Source organism: Clupea harengus, chromosome 1, assembly GCF_900700415.2.
Source record: "Clupea harengus chromosome 1, Ch_v2.0.2, whole genome shotgun sequence".
In the NCBI taxonomy this organism is placed as follows: Eukaryota; Metazoa; Chordata; class Actinopteri; order Clupeiformes; family Clupeidae; genus Clupea; species Clupea harengus.
In genome coordinates, this window is record NC_045152.1 from 19,577,325 (window position 1) to 19,597,486 (window position 20,162).

The following is a 20,162-nucleotide window of genomic DNA, read 5'->3' on the forward strand; positions in this document are numbered from 1 at the left end:
CAAGGGAAATCAGTGTTGCATTCTGTAAGCACACAGATGAGAAGGTGTGTACATTTCTTGTTTTCTGTCTTTCACAAGAACCCACTAAACTCCCACATGGCCACAAGTATTTCTGTCTCCCATTTCTGAGTGTGCAAACAGGAAGTTGAGTCTGGAAGAGGACTGTTTTATTTTTGGTAAATTCTCTTTCACTCCACCGCCGTTGTGGTCTTGTTACTTCACTACTTTTGTCATGTCCCCATAAAGCTCTATCATAGGGCCTGGCATATACAGAAGTTTCTCTAAAACAACTGCTGTTGATGTAGACTATTTTCTAGTGCTGTCAAACGATTAAAATATTTAATCGCGATTAATCTCATTTATGTCATAGTTAACTCAAAATTAATCGCGATTAATCGCAAATTTTTATCTATTCTAAATGTCCCTTCGTTTATTTATTTTTTCCATCATTTTATTTTTATTTTAATGCCCTTATCAACATGGAAAAGTTGATTGGCTTGCTTAATGCAAATGTTTTATTTTATTGAAAACCAATATTGCCAAACAGGGCGGTACAAAATAAAATTATAAAGTGCACATTTCAGGTAAACAAGGACTCAGCCTATAGTGCAGTTAAACCATGGCTTAATATTTTCTTTTTTTCAAGTTTGCTGGGAACATAGCAGTCAGGCCTCTTATTTCAGAAACAATGAACCGTAACAGTTAGGTTACCAATAAAAGGTAAGCCTACTACTTCTTTGCTTTCAGCCAGCTGCCTGTTGACATTTTCAGACAACAGTGAAGCTCGCTTCTTTTGCACAACACAACTTTTAAAAGTAAACTTTCCATTCAGAAGCTTTTTATCATCCATTTCGCCGTATCGCGCTCACCATTCACTCAAACCGTAACGTTCGCCTACTACACAGTTTGCGAGGCCAAAAAGAATGTTTATCTAAAAAAAAAAAAAAAAAAATTCGCGTTAATCTCGCGATAAAAAAAATTAACGCCGTTAAAGTGGGTTTGCGTTAACGCCGTTAATAACGCGTTAAACTGACAGCACTACTATTTTCCCTTAAAAAAAAAAAAACTTCCATGGGAATTAAGATCCATGAACAAATCCAATTTATTTTGCCCCTTGTTGCAAAATACTTTTTGCATTTTTGCCAAGTATATTGGGAACGTTGCCTAATCCTTGAAAGACATGATGCAGCGTTATGAAAACGATTGCAATTAATTATGCAAGTATAGAAATGTGGCTTGAAGCTAGACATTGTATTATTCCAGCGGCCATTCCTGGGTGAGCTCTAGATCCTGTGTAGTTTTCCTATTGAGTCTTTCCCAGTTCCAGCCCTTTTCCATGGTGTAGGGTGGGGTCTCATATGAATCATTTGTGCTAGTTGGAAGCCATATATCTGAGGATTGCATTCTTTCCGATAACAACATGATTCTTGTTACCTTCAGTGTAGCCAGAATTCATTGTAGACAATGCCTTCCCTGTCCTGATCACACAGCACATCACACCCTTTTAGAGTTGCAACCTTGGGATCTAGGATGTTGGAAAAGGGAGGGACACAGACACCTTTTGCTTCTGATGTCTCCATAGAACAAATTGAAAGCAGCTGCAATCACCCAAACCCCATCTGGGTTCAGAGGCTTCCTGTGCTTATGTACAGTACCTTGTTCTAGCGAGCAGCAGCGCTTCCTGTGCGCATGTACAGTACCTTGTTCTAGCGAGCAGCAGCGCTGCTTGGCAAGTGTGGTCCTGTCTGCCTTACAGATGTGGAGATAGCAGCTTAAAGCACAAAGGCAGGAGCCAAAGTCCCACTGATGGAATTTCAGCTGGCTGGCAGAGCGCTGATCGTCCGCTCTCTCTCTCTCTCTCTCTCTCTCTCTCTCTCTCTTTCTCCTGCCCTGACTCTCAGCACTGACACAGGCTCAGGCCAGCTAGCAGCTTTTATCATGTCTTGCAATGCGACCATTTAAAAAGAGCTACATGCATCATGCATGGAATCGGGCCGAATTCGGCCACCCGTCTCAATCACAAAACAATGCTTTCCCTCCCTCTCCAAAAGTTCATTGATGGTTATATGCAATAATGCATTGTTACACATTGTTTATTCTTTCATCTAGTTATTAGCTTGATTTAGTTATGATCTTTCAGAAAAAAAGATTTCCCAAATCCACTTTTCATACCAGTGCTTTTTAAAGTTACATTTTGCTACCTGGACTTCAGTACCTCTTGGTTCAAGTGGTTCTCAAACAGTGTGTTCAGAACTCACTCAGAATTCCTAGTTCAAATGCACAGAACTGGGACATACAGCTTTAATAAATGACTTCTTTTGGAAATAAGTCTTAATATACTAGCGTTTGATGGCTCTTGTCTATAGACATGAAAAAAAAGGCCCATAATCCCTTCAGAGGATCAGATAGAATGGCAAAGCTTCATCACAGTTTTAAACACCACTCATTACATTATGTAATGCAAACACGTGCTCTTTTATTGCATTGCCATCTGGGGAGCAGGCAAACTCCCAGGAGCTCATCCATTGTTGTGGGACTGGATTGTCATCCCACTGTGTGCTCAATACCAAAAGCAGACAGGATGTCAGCCAAAAGGGGAAAAAAAGAAGCAATTTCTTTTGCCACCAGGTTGACTTCTTCTCAGTGAGAAGGAGAACATCCAGAAGACAAAGTACAAGTAGGTCGGCCAGCCCTCAGAGCGAGCGAGCGCTGCTAATGCTGTCTTTAAACAGCTCGCTCAGCACATTTAGGCTACAAAGCAGCTCGCAGCAGCTCTTCTATTTCCCCAGATCCTCTGGGATGCCTATCGTGAACCAGCCCTCAAGTGTGCTGATTTAAAGGACAACCTGGTGTGTGTATGAGCCTGTGTGTGTGTGTGTGTGTGTGTGTGTGTGTGTGTGTGTGTGTGTGTGTGTGTGTGTGTGTGTGTGTGTGTGTGTGTCTCCACTGACATCTGTGTACACATCTGTGTTGTTATTGTCACTGAACGAAACCTAATTCAAAAGACTTGAGCCACTTTAATGAATGGGTCATGTCAAGTTCAACACGTTCATGTAAGGCTGTCTGTGTTCATTTAACCCTACACCAAATGTCCTTAAGTGTTTTAAGTGCTGACCTATTTCATAGCCTCTTTTTTTCTTTTTTTTCTTGCAAAAATCTATCGACCAGAAGCGATCTTGACATTCCTCTTCACCGGGCCAGAGGCAGACAGCGCACAAACGGCTCGTCTCTGAGTTTTATTGGCGTGCGGTTCAGATTGATATCGAGGTAATTACCCTGCTTCTGACTCGCTGCCCTGCCTCCGCCCGCTGACAAAGGCACATTAAACGCCGCGCAGACTCCAGCCCCAGTTTCCCGAGCGCACTGAGGTGTCACATCGGCCGCCCGTCACCGTGCCGACTAGCGAGCCCCGGCGCGCTTCCTCCCAGACAGGAAGAAGCCGACAGGGTCACGGTGACCGCGGCGACAGCGGAGGCTGGCAGTGCCGCAGTATGAGAGCGGGGAGACAGCGCTGCGCGTTAAGCAGATACGAGAGAGGGAGACAGAAAAAAAACTAAGAGGAGAAAAAAAAGCCGTGTTGAAGCTGTGCGGAGTGAAGCTCCGAGCGGCGTTGGGTGTTATCAGGAGGTGAGAGGGAGACAATGTGACAGTGGCTGAGTTTTGCCTAAGCAGCTGGTTCTTTAGGTCATTGTGTTTTTTTTCCTCACGAAGAGGGACGTACGGGACATAAAGTGCAGATATGTTTAATTTTAGATTTTCCTCATCACAGCTGCTGGCCATTTTGCTCTGGTTCCCTCCACGGGCTTATAACTCATCACTATCCCATCACACACCACCTCAGCTATATACACACTATGCGTGTGCCTATATATCTCACAACTACATGTCTGGCCTCCCCTTACTGGCAGTAATGTCTGAGCTATGATCATCTGGGTATCAGTGGCTGAATGAGCAGTGGCGGTAGAGGAGCCAGTGTTGGACACTAGCTGCTCCAGAGAAGGCTGGATTTCACTCACTGCTGCATCCTAAGTGTGTGTTGAAAGTGGAGCACATGGGGGGGGGGGGTGGCCTTTAGGAGCAGCCATTGTGTGCATCACACACACACACACACACACACACACACACACACATCATTCTGCTCCATTCCAGTGATTCAGAGCGGCACCGTCTTTATTTGCCCTGGTCCAAATAAAAACTCCATTTGCTTCAGCCGGGAAATTGAATGGATCATAATGGAGAATGGCGGCCGGATTGACTGAGAAAAGCCCGCTTTTTCTGGACAAGCCCCACAAAATAAATAAATAAAAGCCAAGGGGGCCCTTCCATTACGGATCAGGCCACATGGACGCTGTCAGGGAGCAGGGGATGTGCACTGCTCTTCGGGCTAATGGCTTGGGCGGGATGGGATGGGTGGGGGTGGGGGTGGGGGTGTGATGGCTTGAAGACAGGATGCTGAGAGAAAGCTTTTACAGGTTCCGGAGATAGGAAGCCCTTACAGTAATGAGGGTGGTGGTGGGCTGGGGGGGTGGAGGGGTTGATGGAGAGAGGAGGGGTGGTGCTGGGTGCTGGCTGAATGGATGATTGCTCGTTGAGGGCGGCAAGGCAACCTCTCATCCTCACTCAGAGCACAGTTCAGCCATTACCAAAGGCCTGGTAGCACGCACGCGCGTCTCTCCCCACAGCTAATTAGCTACATGTGTTGAGTAATGATCTGCGTAGAGCTAAATGGACTGAAAATGTTGGCGTTGGGAAACAAATCATTTCACATCACGGAGTGCTTATCTCATTCCAGTTCCAGGACACAGGGCACACACATTGTACACACCTCATAACACCACAGTTTCTTATTGTCTACTGATATGGAAACAGGCCGGGTGCGCATAGAAGACTTATTTGTTGTGTGATCAGAGAGGATTGATGTGATTGTCTAGAAAGACACACAGTTGATCTGGTCAATAAAAATAGTTTTGAGGGAAATGTGTGCAGATATGGGCACAGCACGCATATCTCATTTGAGAAATAGGCAGTTTGGAGGTGTCCATTTATGGCCATTGAGTGGAGCAGCAACAGCACTGCACAAACCTAATAGCAGACCTTTTGAAATGCTCTCCTTAATATCGCACAGTAGCCTTTCAAGCTGTGCAGACAGGAACCTCACAAATCTCTCTCTTTTCTCTTTTCTTTGGCAGGCAGACAAGGGAAAAAGAAACCCCTCCCGACTTCTTCTACTTCTCCGACTTCGAGAGGCATAATGCTGAGGTAGCAGCCTTCCACCTGGACAGGTGAGTGGGACGCCCAGGCCCAGGCCTCATCATGTTCTTCATCACCTCAGGATGGGTGGGAAGCCCAGGCCTCATCATGTTCACCATCACCTCAGAATGGGATTGGTAGACTCAGAAGGGTGTCCGTGTTTGACTGGAGCTGATCCCATGACGTTTGAACTACAGTCATGAGAGACTCCAGGTTCAGAGTCCCACGGTTGTCAATTAGAGCACTACCTCATTACTACGGCTTTATTGGGAAGGGTGAGAAACATAACATTCACCTCCGTTAATTCACAGTAACAGGTCAAAAAGCAAAATGGGCATACAAGGGTGTAAACACGTCAGGGTTTAGGAGTCTACTGCCACAGCAGGTTGTCAGTTTTTCCACTGGTAACCAATCCTAAACTTTATGTTATCCTCAAATGTATTGAATTTCAGTTCCTCCACACACACACCACATTGGATAATGATAACAGTAGAAACATCTGAAAAATCTTATTGCTGTTTGAATTTTTCAGTGTAGAGGTCACCAGTCATAGCCATAATTTCCTTGTTCCTTCCACATGGAAGAGGACGTCAGGTGGTTCCCTCAGACCGCACCAGTTGAGATTAATATTACATTACCTGCCCGGAATGTGAGGCAGACGTGCGTGCGTCCAGATGAAGGGTGAGAACAGAGCAGCTCTGTGAGGTGGAGCAGAACGCACATGGGGCCGCCCTGCTGCCAAGTGCACTCAGACTGCAGTCCGTCGGATGCCGTGTCAAATCTGTCTGGCCAAAGATTTCTCTGTAGGTTGGACAAGGAAAAATAAAACCACCCTAAAACCCCTCAAGTATGCAAACTTGGTATCGTTTCTGAGACGGCAGGAGGCTTCAGTTACCCCCAAAAATGGCGCATTTCATTTGATTTCTCCATTTCAGGGGCCAGGACCCTTTGATATATATACCTCTAAGCCCCCTATGCCTTTCATGGTGTTCTCTTGGACAAAGGTCTGGACAGACCACAGTCTGAGTCAAGGCATGGCACAAGGGTGGAGTGTTCCTAGCAAGGGCAGATTGACACCAGTATATATATACTTTATGTATACATACAGTATATTATATACATTATGCCTTTTTGGATCTGAATGCTTTTTCAACAATATGGCGGACATACATACATCTCTGCCAGACATGTCATGCGTGGTGCAGCAGTATTCAGCCCTGTGAACAGCCCAGAGCACTTCAGACAGGTGTGCTGCACATGTCGGACTGAGACTGCATACAGTGCCAAACATATCAATTTTTTTATAAGACATACTGTACATGGCAACCATCTCAGATGTGGATGTGGATGCATACATTTGTTGTATGTCTCTGTGCCCCACTATTGCATGCTTCCACATGTAGTGTCCTTCTCGCTGTCCCCTGTGCTCACACACATCTCACACACACATGTAGTGTCCTTCTCGCTCTCCCCTGTCTCCCCCACGTCTCACACACACATGTAGTGTCCTTCTCTCTCTCCCCTGTGCTCACACACGTCACACACACACATGTAGTGTCCTTCTCGCTCTCCCCTGTCATCGCACACGTCTCACACACACATGTAGTGTCCTTCTCGCTGTCCCCTGTCCTCACCCACGTCTCACACACACATACACCTGCTCCCTGGTGGCCTGCAGGAAGCCACTCTCCTCCCCACAAAGGCCTCTCTTTGTCAGCGCTGGCCAGCGACATGAGTCAGCAGTTCTGATCCGTCAACCCCCCCACCACCCCTTTGGTCTTGCAGCTTGGGTTCCGTCCCACAGGGCTTCCCCTCCCCGGGGTTCGTGTTTCTGAGGGGACACAGAGGGTGAGTGAGCAGGACAGGAACTCTAGAGCTGCACATGGGCTACAACGTGAGTCAGAGTGGAGCTGCTCTTGAGCTGACCAGCCAGCCACATCAGCAGCGTAATATCAGTATGCTGCGTGACGTCGTAAAGGACTGCATCATACAAACACTTAGTGAGCATCTTTCATTTAATGATATGTTCATCTGCCTTAATTGGTCAGTGGTGTGAAGATGTCATGATTATTCTATTTATACTTTTTCATTAACATATCCTCAATGTCTAACAGTGGAGTTATGAGTAAAAAAGAAATTCTATTCTAAGTGTGGAGAGCAGGAATAACCAGGTCAGCAGTAGAGTCTTTCTCTAGGTGTGTCTTATTCTAGAAGAAATATACAGATTTAGTAAAGTACTGTAGGTACACCTGGGGTTGTTTGCTGTTTCAACTGTCATCAAATTACTAAGATTACTAATTAATATATGACCAAATAATCATTGGCTTTTAAAAGAAACAGAAGGGTGTGAATTGGAGGTTTCTAAGTCATAGATTCCACAAACATAAATAAAAAGGTGATCAGATAACTTGGAACTGGAACTGGAAGGATTGGAATTGAGTTGAGTTGAATTTCCACAAGCTCTGTTCAAACTCGACTTTTTCATGCAAAACTCAGGTTAAGCCGACTTTTGCCTAAGGATACACTGCATGTATTTTTTATGTAAATCATAAAAACCAAATCACTCTTTTGCATCTCCCACATGGGCTCACATCTCTCTGTATATGTGTATGAATCAGAGGCTGGGTTCACATCTCTCTGTATATGTGTATGTATCAGAGGCTGGGTTCACAAATGCCAGCAGAACACAAGGATTCATTCTGATGAATTATGAATGGGTTTGCATATGAGGTGAGGCGAAGCAGAACAGAACTCAACACAAGTGCTCCCAGCAATGGCACCTTACAGCAGCCATGCTCACAGCCTATGGTTAACTACATGTGGCACCTTACAGCAGCCATGCTCACAGCCTATGGTTAACTACATGCTCACAGCCTATGGTTAACTACATGTGGTGCTCACAGCCTATGGTTAACTACATGTGGTGCTCACAGCCTATGGTTAACTACATGCTCACAGCCTATGGTTAACTACATGTGGCACCTTACAGCAGCCATGCTCACAGCCTATGGTTAACTAAATGCTCACAGCCTATGGTTAACTAAATGCTCACAGCCTATGGTTAACTACATGTGGCACCTTACAGCAGCCATGCTCACAGCCTATGGTTAACTACATGTGGTGCTCACAGCCTATGGTTAACTACATGTGGCACAGCATTATCATTTTACCATTTTTTAAGCTGCAAGGAACATTATGTATGCTCCAAAAAACATTGAGCATTGAACAAAAAAATATGTGTTGCCACAACATACGGTTTAATCTCTTGTAATCTCCTGTATGTGAATTCTAATGATTAACAGAACGAGTGTGATTGTGAATGGGAAGGTCATGTGTGTATGTCATGTTAAAGACAGAGCTGTGTGATTGTGAATGGGAAGGTCATGTGTGTATGTCATGTTAAAGACAGAGCTGTGTGATTGTGAATGGGAAGGTCATGTGTGTATGTCATGTTAAAGACAGAGCTGTGTGGTCCCATCCACTCAGCACCTTTTCCACTTTCACGTCCTCAGAATTCTCGACTTCCGCCGCGTGCCCCCGGTCGCCGGGCGCCTTGTCAACATGACGAGGGAAATCCGGGACGTGACTCGTGACAAGAAGCTGTGGAGGACCTTCTTCATATCCCCAGGTATCAACATGACCACGGCAGGACCCCTTTGCACACACACATCCCCCGCAGGTATCAACAGTTTTTCCGCGGTTGTGGCAAGAGTGCTACATAACCGTAGGTATCAATATTCTCACGGCATTCCCAAAGCGTTCCCACAGCTTTCATCTCATCTGCTAGATCGGCCTTGGCTGTCTTAGCCTGCCCCAGAGCCGAGCGCTTCCTTTCACGCAGAGCAATCGGTGCAGAAGCCAAGCGTGAAAACACGCAAGAGTTACCAAGGGAACGAGGCTAGCGTTGACCTTTTCATCAGAAAGCACTCACACACACATCACTTATTTCCCCGCTGCAAGCGGCCTGTTTTAAAACAAAGTTATTTCAACCGAGGAAATGGAAACGATTTTGGATTGACTATGATCAGGAAGGCAGCAGATTTGCAATTCCCATTTCAACAGTCCCCTTGGGTTGTGTGACGGAGTATGGTATAACACTGAATGAAATATTTATGATCCAAATGTATTCCATTTAAAAGCACTTTTTTTTTTTAAACTCAACGGCTCTATATTTTAGTCTATTGTTGCCAGAAACGGAATCATTTAAGATACATACTTTTCTTGGAATGGAAAATATCTTCATACCAATAGCTTCATATCTTGCTGATTCTCTGACTTTATGCAGCATTAGTTTACCATGGTGTGTCAATAATACATATCTAAGATGTTGATCTATTAACAATATAGTTGTTTAAAAAATATGACTATTTGTAATGCTCTACTAAAACCCTGCCCATAATTCTCTACACAACACACAATAACCCAGTCTGTCACAGAGCAGGTGTGTGAACTGAAACGTTTCCTTTTTCTCAAGTCCCTTTCCGAGAGTTGTTGAGAGTGTGAAACTTAAGGAATCTCTAAACAGACTCAATAGATTCCAGGAAACAGGACATGGTGTCAGACCTGCAGAACCTGTTTTACAGGAGTCCAAACCTGTGTTTGAGTGCTTTGAGTTATCTGATTTGTGTACAGTTAAGGGCAGGCATTCAGAGCCAGAGAAACTGTTGCCCTTGGCTTATGGCTAACGTCTTAACCTCTCCGAGTCAGGGAGTATGTGGGACCAGAGGGCTTACATAACCTGGTGAAACCAAAATCCAACCAGGCCACCTGCTAAACCCTCTCCCCCTCTCTCTCTCTCTAAGTACTGGTTCAATAAACGAGTGTTAAATCATCTTTTTTTCTCTCTCTCTCTCTCTCTGTTCTCCCTCTCTCTTTCTTTAGCCAACAACATCTGTTTCTACGGGGAGTGCTCGTACTACTGCTCCACTGAACATGCTCTTTGTGGCAAACCGGACCAGATCGAGGGCTCGCTGGCCGCCTTCCTCCCCGACCTGGCCTTGGCCAAGCGGAAGACCTGGAGGAGTCCGTGGCGCCGCTCCTACCACAAGCGCAAGAAAGCCGAGTAAGCTTGTTCCTCAATCTAACACACACACACACACACACACACACACACACACACACACACACACACACACACACACACACACACACACACACACACACACACACACACACACAGCCCCTCTCACCTGCAAGAGCTCCTTGGCGCAATCACAATCACAATCACAATAGTGACACTGCAGTTTACTCCTCCAGAGGCAGCCAGAAAAGAAATTACATTATCCTTGTTCCGCTGCAGACACTGTCTCATCAGATCCCTCATTCCAACCGCACGGGCCAGAGCGTGTTACTTAAGAGGTACAGCTGATAGAGTCGCCTGGAGCGTCAGGCCCAGTTAAGAGTCACTCTCCTTCTCCCCAGACCCTTGATCTGTATCTTACTCACTAACTCTCATTCTCTCACTCTACTTTTCTCTCTCTCTCACTCACTCTCTCATTCTCTCACTCTACTTTTCTCTGTCTCTCTCACTCACTCTCTCATTCTCTCACTCTACTTTTCTCTGTCTCTCTGACTTACTCTCTCTCCTGCTGTCTCTGTCGTTTTGCTCACTCTGTCTCTGTGTCACAATGTCTTCATTCCCCATCTCTCTCCCTCTCTGCCTCCCTCTCTCCCTCTCTCCCTTGCTCTTTCTCTCTCTCCCTCTATCAATGTAATTATGTCTGAGTAAAGTAGGCGAGGGACCATGTCATTCCTCCTCTCCCTCAGCAGTGTTCTCTCTTCTCTCTCTTTCTTTCTCTCTCTTTCTTTTTCTCTCTCTCACTCCACTCAAGGGACGTGGAGACTTCACTCAGCTGCAGTGACAGTCCCTCTGCCCCCCCACCCCCACCCCTTCTCCTTTTAACCCTTCCATCCTACCCACCTACAACCCCCCCCCCCCCCATGCTGTCACCTCTCAACCTGCTAGCCAGTCACTGAATCTCCCCCTCAAAGGCTCAGTTCAGAGCAGAGACGTATATCGTATATACATATATACATTACAAATCCCCCAGCATCCAAACACCAGTGACAGGAACTATTCAGTCTGAGCATCATGTTTCACCTGCTGCAGACAAATGTGGAAATGAGACTGAGAATGATGAGAATGAGACTTTTCATTCAAATTCAGTCACACACCCACTCAGTGTCATCTCTGTGGAAAAGTGCTATTTTGGTGTAATCATAGGGTCATTTTGATTAGCCAAGTGCCACTTATCCCAGCCAGTTCTCGAAGCAGCAGCAGATTATTGCTGTGACATGTCAATGGAGTGGACTTCCTATTGCTCCCAGAGATGCAAGAGCTTCTCTAGTATAGAAAGAATAGATGTTGACTGAATAAATGTGCCAGTCTCTTTTCCCTCTGGATTTCACTGTGGACCGCGGGTCTGTTAACCACTTTCTCTGTACAACCTGTTTGTACCTGTTAAAGGTACGGCCCTCGATTCTGACTTTGGTCGTCTCACCCATTTGTTTGTTTATTTGTTTAGGTGGGAGGTGGACCCCGACTACTGTGACGAGGTGAAGCAGACGCCCCCGTATGACCAGGGCACTCGACTCCTAGATGTCATGGACATGGCTGTCTTTGACTTCCTCATGGGTAAGACGACAGTTAAAACATGCTTCTGCTTCTACTCTCTCAAACCTGTGTGCCGACCCCTCAGTGAATGTCATTTCCGTATGTAATAACTCCATCGGCGCCTACATTCTGTGGGACTGACGGAGGATTTATGGGTCTCTGACTCATACTCCAAATGATATGCCACTGTTGTTCTCTCCAACCTGATCGATCGGGTACAGTGTAGGCGTGATAAAATGACTACAAAGGCCCCTTGGTCATAAAAATGCCGAGCAGAACTCTGATTACTCTCATTTCTCAGGCAACATGGATCGTCACCACTACGAGACCTTTGAGAAATTTGGCAATGAGACGTTCATCATCCACTTGGACAACGGCAGAGGGTGAGTGAGACGCATATCTCATATCGGTTCTCATATCTGTTGCCATCACTTTGGCTAGAGCTTCAAGATGGCCGACGCTCTGCATCTCCTCCGAACCTCCACCCTCGCTAGCTGCAGTCGAGCACGCGCAGAACCACGGCAGCAGGAAACTTTGAAAAGCACGATCTGCTCTCATAGAAGTTTAAAGCTCTTCTCATGAGCTTCATAAGCAGCTGACTTGAAAGCCGGAGATACTGCGGCGGAATTCTCCAGCGAGACGACTGCTCGCGTTAGAGAGCCTGAGGGAAATGCATAACGTATGCGCGCGGCGAGCGTCGGATGCTAAGCGCGTCGGATTCAGGGAGCTGTTCTCCAGCGACGCTCTGAAACGGGAACACTTTTTAGTGAGCGGAGGAGAGCCTGAGCCGGATCTGGTCAAGGTCCGGCCCACATCCCACTGCAAAACCGGGGCAAATGCGTCTCCGACTGAGCTGCTGTCAGCTGTCTACCGAGGCCTGGTTCACCTCGCCAAACTTTCCCAAACTCTCTCGTGCCGCTCTGCGCCGCTCTCCTATGTGAAACATGAGAGTGAAACTGACACCCATCTCCCGTGGGTGCTGTGTTTGATCAGCAGCCGTCTTTGCGCAGCGCATCTACAGCGCTTCTGATGTTGGCAGCTGTGCGGATGTGTGACCTGGTTTTGTTTTCTAACCCCATCAGGTTCGGGAAGCACTCCCACGATGAGCTCTCCATCCTGGTGCCTCTCAGTCAGTGCTGCAGGTGACTATCTTCCCTTTCAGCTCTGACATGAACGCACATGATCATGATTCTCACTCCTTTCCATCTGTCTGATTTTATAGTATAGATTTAATAGTATAGATTTTATAGTATAGATCTTATAGTATAGATTTTATTTGATTTGCACCATTTAAGTGATGAAGTGATAATCATTTCCCAGCCGAGACAGGGCACCGTGCTGGGGGCTTCGAGAATCATGGCGAATATGCAAAAAAAAAGACAACTTGTACTGAGTTACTTCTACTGGGCTTAGTGTGAACGTATACACGAGAATTTTACAAGATGAAATTTAAGAAGCTCAGACTGAGTCACATTTGATTCACATTTGATTCACATTTGTCACAGCAGAGGATTAAGTTCACGACATGTACAGTCAAGTAGCGTTTCTATACACCCAAAGTAAAGAAGGGAAAGAAAGCTCTTTTAAGTTGAGTCCTCATCATTAACACACAGTGACAGGTTTCCGTCATGTCCCCTCTCTCGGCAGAGTGAAGCGCTCCACCTACCTGCGCCTCCAGCTGCTGGCCAAGGAGGAGTTCAAGCTGAGCACCCTGATGGAGGAGTCCCTGCTGCGGGACCGCCTGAGCCCGGTGCTGATCCGACCCCACCTGGAGGCCCTGGACCGGCGGCTCAGGGTGGTGCTGAAGGTGCTGTCCGACTGCGTGGAGAAAGAGGGCTTCGCCAGCGTGGTGGAGGACGACCTGCGCTCCCCGCACCACGAGTCCGGCGCCCGGGGGAGGTAGTGAGCCCAGGAGAGAGGGAACCACCGGCACCATAGTTGGGTCAGGTCGACCCGTTGGTGCTGAGCCACCAGGAGGTGGAGGAGGAGGAGGAGGAGGAGGAGGGTGGACACCCCACTCAACCCACCCCTTCTCCCCGTCTCAACAGCCCCTAAAACTGAACGCTGCATGAGTGTCAGAGGAGGCGTTTCTTTACCGGTTTGGGGGCGAGGGTGGGGGTGGGGGTGGGGGGGTTCTTGTGCCTCATCCCTCAGGCCTCCATCCTGAATTCAGTGAATTCCAAACCAAGACTTGCTGTCAACGCCTCTTTACCTAAAAGGCCACTGTGTGTGTATGCATATGTAAGGTATATGCGCACATACACGAGACCACTGCTCATTTGAGGTGGCAGGACATTGTCACGGGAGATGAATCCCATGGAAGATGTTTGACACAGGCCTCCAGAAAGGAGGACTGTCCCTTGCTGTATATTTTGTTTGTTCAAATGAAGCTTATTTGAGATTTGAGATTTTGCTGCTCTTTCTTTCTGTGGGTGAGCGTGTGTTTGTTAAACTATGCCTTTATAATAGAGAGCAATGTTTCGGCATCATTTATTAAAAATTGCACATATTTCCATTGGGAAAATGTCACTCAGTACAGTGGTGAAATAATAAAAGGTTAATGTGCATTTGATGGGCAGAGAGTACATGAGAAGAGATGACATGGAAGTGGTCACCACTGGGGCTGAACTAATGGTGTGTCTTACATGCTCAAAATCACAACAGCTTGTAAAGGAGCCAACATGCATAGACTTTCATTCATACACCATCGTCTCTCTCATAGCTTACTGCACACAGGCAGATAGATGCAGTGGTTGTTTCAGCTTCTCAGTCTGCGCCACCAACCTCTTATCAAAAATGCTCATCCGTCCGAGAGTGTTTTTATACAACCTGTTCCTACCGATCACAGTCATGTGGGTTATTCAGTAGATTTCATTATATTCGCTCAGATTGAAAAAAATCCTCAGTCAAAATAAAACCATTACTCACTGAGGAATTGTTTTTTTTTTTTAAAGCTAGCTGACCAGGAAGTTGGCTGAGAACCCAAAGCTGTTGCACGTATGGGTTTCCTGTTTTGGCCGTCCTACCCTACCACAGGCCTCCCTCTCTCATCTGTTCCCTGTGTGAGACGCCGGCAGACCAGAAGCTGGCACTACCTCCAAAAGAAATGGAAATGAAATCAACAGAGGATCGTTGGGATTTCTAATCTGCTTGGGTTTTTGGCTGCTAGTGCCACATCACATCTCCCAGCAACCTGGACCCCCAGCCTAGTCCTTCTGCTTCCCATGACCAATCAGGAGACCAGCGTCATCTGTCACTCTCATGCTGTTTCCATGCTTCTGGTCACCAAAAGGTCATCTTGTGAAGGTTCCTGGCTGGATTAGTGAACTGTCGTTAGTTGTTAAGTCTTGGGTATTAAGGTCATACAGGTGATTACAAACAAACTGTAGTAGATAGATACTGTAGATGGATGGGTTTTAGCTTTGATTTTGTAGTAGTTGTGTTTAGTAGTAAGCTAAAGGCTTACTGGAAATCTTTACAGGGTTCAGTGGGTTTACGTTTCATCAATTTACTGTTACTGTTGCATTGCTTTTTTTTATTATTTCAGTGCCCAATGAAACATCATTTACTTTAACACAAGAGTGCCTTTAGTTTTTGGTTTGACTGATCATAAAGGCTTCATCAGTTACTATAAGATCTCACAGTGCCAACCATTCTGCTAAACAAATGTCCATTGTGACACCGAGAGTTACAAGGAGCATGATAGTTTAATATTTTATGTGTTGTGTTTTTAATGCTTTCTAAAGATTATTTATTGAACCTCGTACCAAAATACAATGGAGATTGCTTTGCTTGTTTTTTATTTGGTTGTTTGGATACTGTTTCTTATGCTGTCCTTGTTTTGAACACTTCTTTGCTACTCGAGTGAACAGCTGGACGTAGATTTCCAACAAAGCAAGGGTTCCAGCATTCTGCCCACCTCTGTCCCAGTCCAACCCAGTGCCTGTGCAACAAGAAGAAATACTTGAATGTTTTTTTTTGTTGTTGTTGTTTTTTTTTAGGGGGGGGGGGGTGAAGAACATTCATTTCTCCTGCAGTAGACTCTTGTCGCAGGACAGAGCTGTGAGTGACAGTGAGGTTTCAGAGAGAAAGAGTCCTGCCATGTTGTCACAAAGGCAGAATCTGACATTGTGTAAATCTCTTTAAATAACATGTCAGCCTCAAGCTTCATTGGTTTATTTTTGTCCTTTTTTTTGTTGTTTGTTTGTTTATTTGTTTGTCAGTTGGTTTGATGGTTTGTTTCTCTTCTGCATTGGTACTGTGAAAACATGTTTGCCAAATGGGTGCAATAAAACAAAACAAAAATAGATAAAACAAATAAACAACTTAAACTAAAACAACAGCCTGTGTTCCAAGGTGTCATAAGAGGTATAAAATCACATCTGGCCTTTAAGCTCAGGATGTCAGCCATAGTGTCTGCTTCTGCACAGAGTGTTGCGGTCAGCCTAATCTGCTCAGTGTTGTGGAAGCTTCCGCTGCCTCCATCTACACCATCAGTGTTATTAATATTTGATGACAGCTGAGTAGCCTGGCCAGGACCTCCATGACATTGCTAGATCCAGAGAGAGGCTGTCCCGACCTGGAGGCTTGCCTTTGAGTTAGGTCTGTCAGAGCCACGTTGCCATTGTATTCCTCGAGCTGTGGACACAATACTTAATCTCCTTGCTGTCCCCTGTGCTGTGATCTATAAGCTTCAGCATCCATGTGTGTGTTATCCTCTATAGAGGGAGAGAAAGAGAAAGGAGATCACGGCTTTGTTTTATTTCTCGTGTGTTCTTCAGAGCTACAGAGCTTCCTGAGTTAATACACAGCCTGAACAGCAGACCGACGCTGAATTTACAGGAACACATGGCCTGCAGTAATATATTTCACCACAAGGTGGTGTTAAATAACCCTTCCCGACGTGTTACTCTTTTTTGCTATCAGATGTAAAGCTGGGTGGAAGAATGGAAATTTACCACAGGTCAGCTACAACTAACGTAATTGATCCAACCCTCCTCTGTTCAACAATTTACTGAAACGTTTGGAAAACGCACGTTCAGAAAAGCACGTGCTAGTTTGAGGTACACTTTCATCAGCTACACACCAGTGAGTTTGAGGTACACTTTCATCAGCTACACACCAGTGAGTTTGCTTGAGTGAGCTGTTGTGAGCAGTGGGCCTTGCCTGAGATAGCCTGCGATGGGTGCAGCCAGCCATCAGGGCTGTCGTGTCTGATCTGACTCAGCACTGACCCCCCCCAACACCCCCCAACACACACACACACACACACACACACACACACACACACACCCAAGGAGAAATCAGAAGGCAGGAGAGCCAAGCATCCGGAAGGCCAGCGTCTCTAGGCAACACAGAGCTGTGGACAGCTCCTGGCCATGGTTACAACCACAACGGTGTGGATTATTTTGTGACCCAAACAAACACATATAAACACATAGAGGACGTAGCATGTGTGTGAGTACAATTGTGGGCACCATGGAGCACAGAGCAATCTCCATTTTCCACATCAGTCGGTCAGAGTTCCCGCTGAGATTTAAATATTAGATTCAAGACAGCTCCATTTGAAGCCGTGCTACATGAGGCAAGTGAGTGGGATGGAAATGAGTCAGTGGTCACTCATTATTAGCATTAGCATTAGCATTAGCCATATAGCACCTACATTTCAAGCACTGAATTCCTACTCAGTGACTGGATGGGAACCATGTGTAGTGTGATAACGACAAATAAAGATATGAGGTGTAAATAAACCAAGCATACACACACACACACACACACACACACACACAGTTTTCAGACCTCTTTATGTGGTGTACTTACATATGTTCACACACCCCCAGACAGAATGCTGCTAAGTGAGGGAGAAACATGGGCTCAAGGCAAATGCCATGAATATTTATGGAAGCAAATGTGTTAAATTTTTTGGCAACACAATAATGTACACCAAAATGTGTCAGCTTGCCCTGCTACAGTCTGCAGAAAATAAATAATGTTGACTGCAAGGTTAAATTGTTCCACACATATTAATTTATTTATTAATGACTGAAAATAAGCAAATGTAAACGGAAGAATTAATTCAAGAGACGAGCATAGTATGTTGGCAGAACCAGGTATGTCTGTAAACTGCCCTGTTGACTTTCAATCTGAGATTGGTATGGGGATCGTAGGGAGTAATATAAGTAACATGACTGTAATATAAGTAACATAAGTAACATGACTGTTTCTGACGATGCCTTAAATTAAATACTGCAGTAAAGATACACCCAACATCGGCCAATCTCTGCACAGAACATAGGTGTGTTATCATTTAGGGGCAACTGTGTAAAGCCTTCAGTTACGGTGTTTTGTATTTAGAGCACTTCACTGGACTGGCCACAGGATGGCACTCTAACCACAGTCTATGAGCCCAGAGCACCGCTCTCACACATGAGCGCAGACGCGTGCGTCCTGCAGGGCTGATGGATCCCTGAGGTCACTCTTTGGTGCAGGATGCGCAGGAAGTACACTTTACCCTTCAGAGCCCACTGTGCTATTTAATCAGACCAGCCATCAGCAGCCTGCTTCACAGTCACCGCTCAATGCCATGACATGGGATGGTGTATAAGTTAATAAAGGTTAGGAAAGGAGAGGTGAAGAGTTGTTGAAATTGGTATCTGTAGTAGTATTTTATGTGTATGTATGTATGTAATTGTGTGTGTCTGTCTGTCTGTCTGTCTGTATGTGTGTGTATGTTTGTATGTATGTATGTGTGTATGTATGTATGTATGTATGTGTGTGTGTGTGTGTGTGTGTGTGTGTGTGTGTGTATGTATGTATGTATGTATGTATGTATGTATGTATGTATGTATGTATGTATGTATGTATGTATGTATGTATGTGTGTGTGGGTGTCTGTCTGTCTTTCTGTCTGTCCATCTGTCTGTATGTATGTATGTATGTATGTCTGTATGTATGTGTGTATGTATGTATGTATGTATGTATTTAGTAAGGAGCCACCATGATGACCTTCCTTCCAAAAAGAAGTAGATCCATTTCAAAGACTGCAAACAGATTATCAGTCACAAAGGTCTCGGCCTGAACTTCATGTTTCTACCCATGTGTGTCTGTTGTATTAGGATAAAAAACAACACCGCTGCTACCCACCACCCCCCTGAGCCCTAGTGTTGTTCTGTAGCATCACTGGTCTGTTAGCACAGGCGGGTTTACTGCGGCCAGCCTCTGTCTGCAGGTAAACAACAGTTTAAGCAGGTCAGCACTAGATGGCAGTAACAGCACCCCTCACAAACACTAAAGTAAATGAATGTTTCACAATCACACATGAAGAGAGACCTGCCATTGACATAGGGAAGTGTCGATAAAGTTACCCGTCTATGGCCTGGCCGAGTCAGAAGGCATGAAACAAAGTATGGGTCAGGATTGGTACTGTGACAGTGGAACTCGAATAAACACACTGTGGCTTTTATATAAAAAAAATTTGAATAATCATAATTGGAATCATATAACTAATGGGGTAGGCTATGTTCATGTAAAGACTTGAAGCAACAGTATAGGTAGGTAGATAGATAGATAGATAGATAGATAGATAGACAGATAGATATAGTACCTTATTTATCCCCTAACCCACACTGTGTGTGTGTATGTTGAGAGAGATTCCAGTCAGATCTAAAATCTTATGATTCTTATATATTAATGTCTTATTACTCATTTGTCGTATTACTCATATATACTCATAACTACTCATATGCATTTATGTTTCTTGGAATTAGAAGTAATTAAGTAGAAAACGGTGTGTTCCTGAATGTGCCATTTCTATCTGTGTGCCTCTGTGTTTTGGTTATGTCTCGAAGGCCATAGGGTTGCTCTGACTCCTGATGTAATCGGAGCTCTGTGATTAACACCCCTCTCCTCTCAGTCCTTGAACACTTAAACTGAGTCTTTCTCTGTTCTGGTCAGAGAAGCTGGCGAATCTATATGTGAAGCCATGCTCTCTCTCCCTTTCTGCGCATCATTGCAAATAAAACCTTGTCCCTGATTTTTCTACCATTGTCTGACGGAGGTCTCCATTCCTGTGGTATAAAATTACTATCAGTGTGTGTACAACTACTAGGCCTATTATACTACATTAAATAAATAGAATAAAACATAGAATCTAACTTTAATAAAGATATTGCTATTAATGTGCAAATTAAATGTAAAATGTGCATTGTGCATTACCACTCAGAGGAGGAGTCTCCTCTCCCTACACAGAGGGGACTCATTGTTGATGGCTATTGCAGTGGGCAGGAATGACCTCCTGTAAC

The 20,162-nt window shown here is 45.2% G+C and overlaps 1 protein-coding gene across 1 annotated transcript in view; it reads left to right on the forward strand.

Moving 5' to 3' along the window:
• Window positions 1-16,203, forward strand: part of fam20ca (FAM20C golgi associated secretory pathway kinase a) — a 39,357-nt gene extending 23,154 nt beyond the window's left edge. Inside the window, exons 4-10 of the mRNA XM_012825559.3 lie at window positions 5,190-5,282; window positions 8,763-8,878; window positions 10,132-10,312; window positions 11,775-11,884; window positions 12,165-12,246; window positions 12,946-13,005; window positions 13,511-16,203. Coding sequence (XP_012681013.2) covers window positions 5,190-5,282; window positions 8,763-8,878; window positions 10,132-10,312; window positions 11,775-11,884; window positions 12,165-12,246; window positions 12,946-13,005; window positions 13,511-13,766 — 898 coding nt within the window. The 3' untranslated portion in view covers window positions 13,767-16,203. The remainder of the gene's footprint in view (window positions 1-5,189; window positions 5,283-8,762; window positions 8,879-10,131; window positions 10,313-11,774; window positions 11,885-12,164; window positions 12,247-12,945; window positions 13,006-13,510) is intronic.
• The last annotated feature ends 3,959 nt before the right edge of the window (window positions 16,204-20,162 follow it).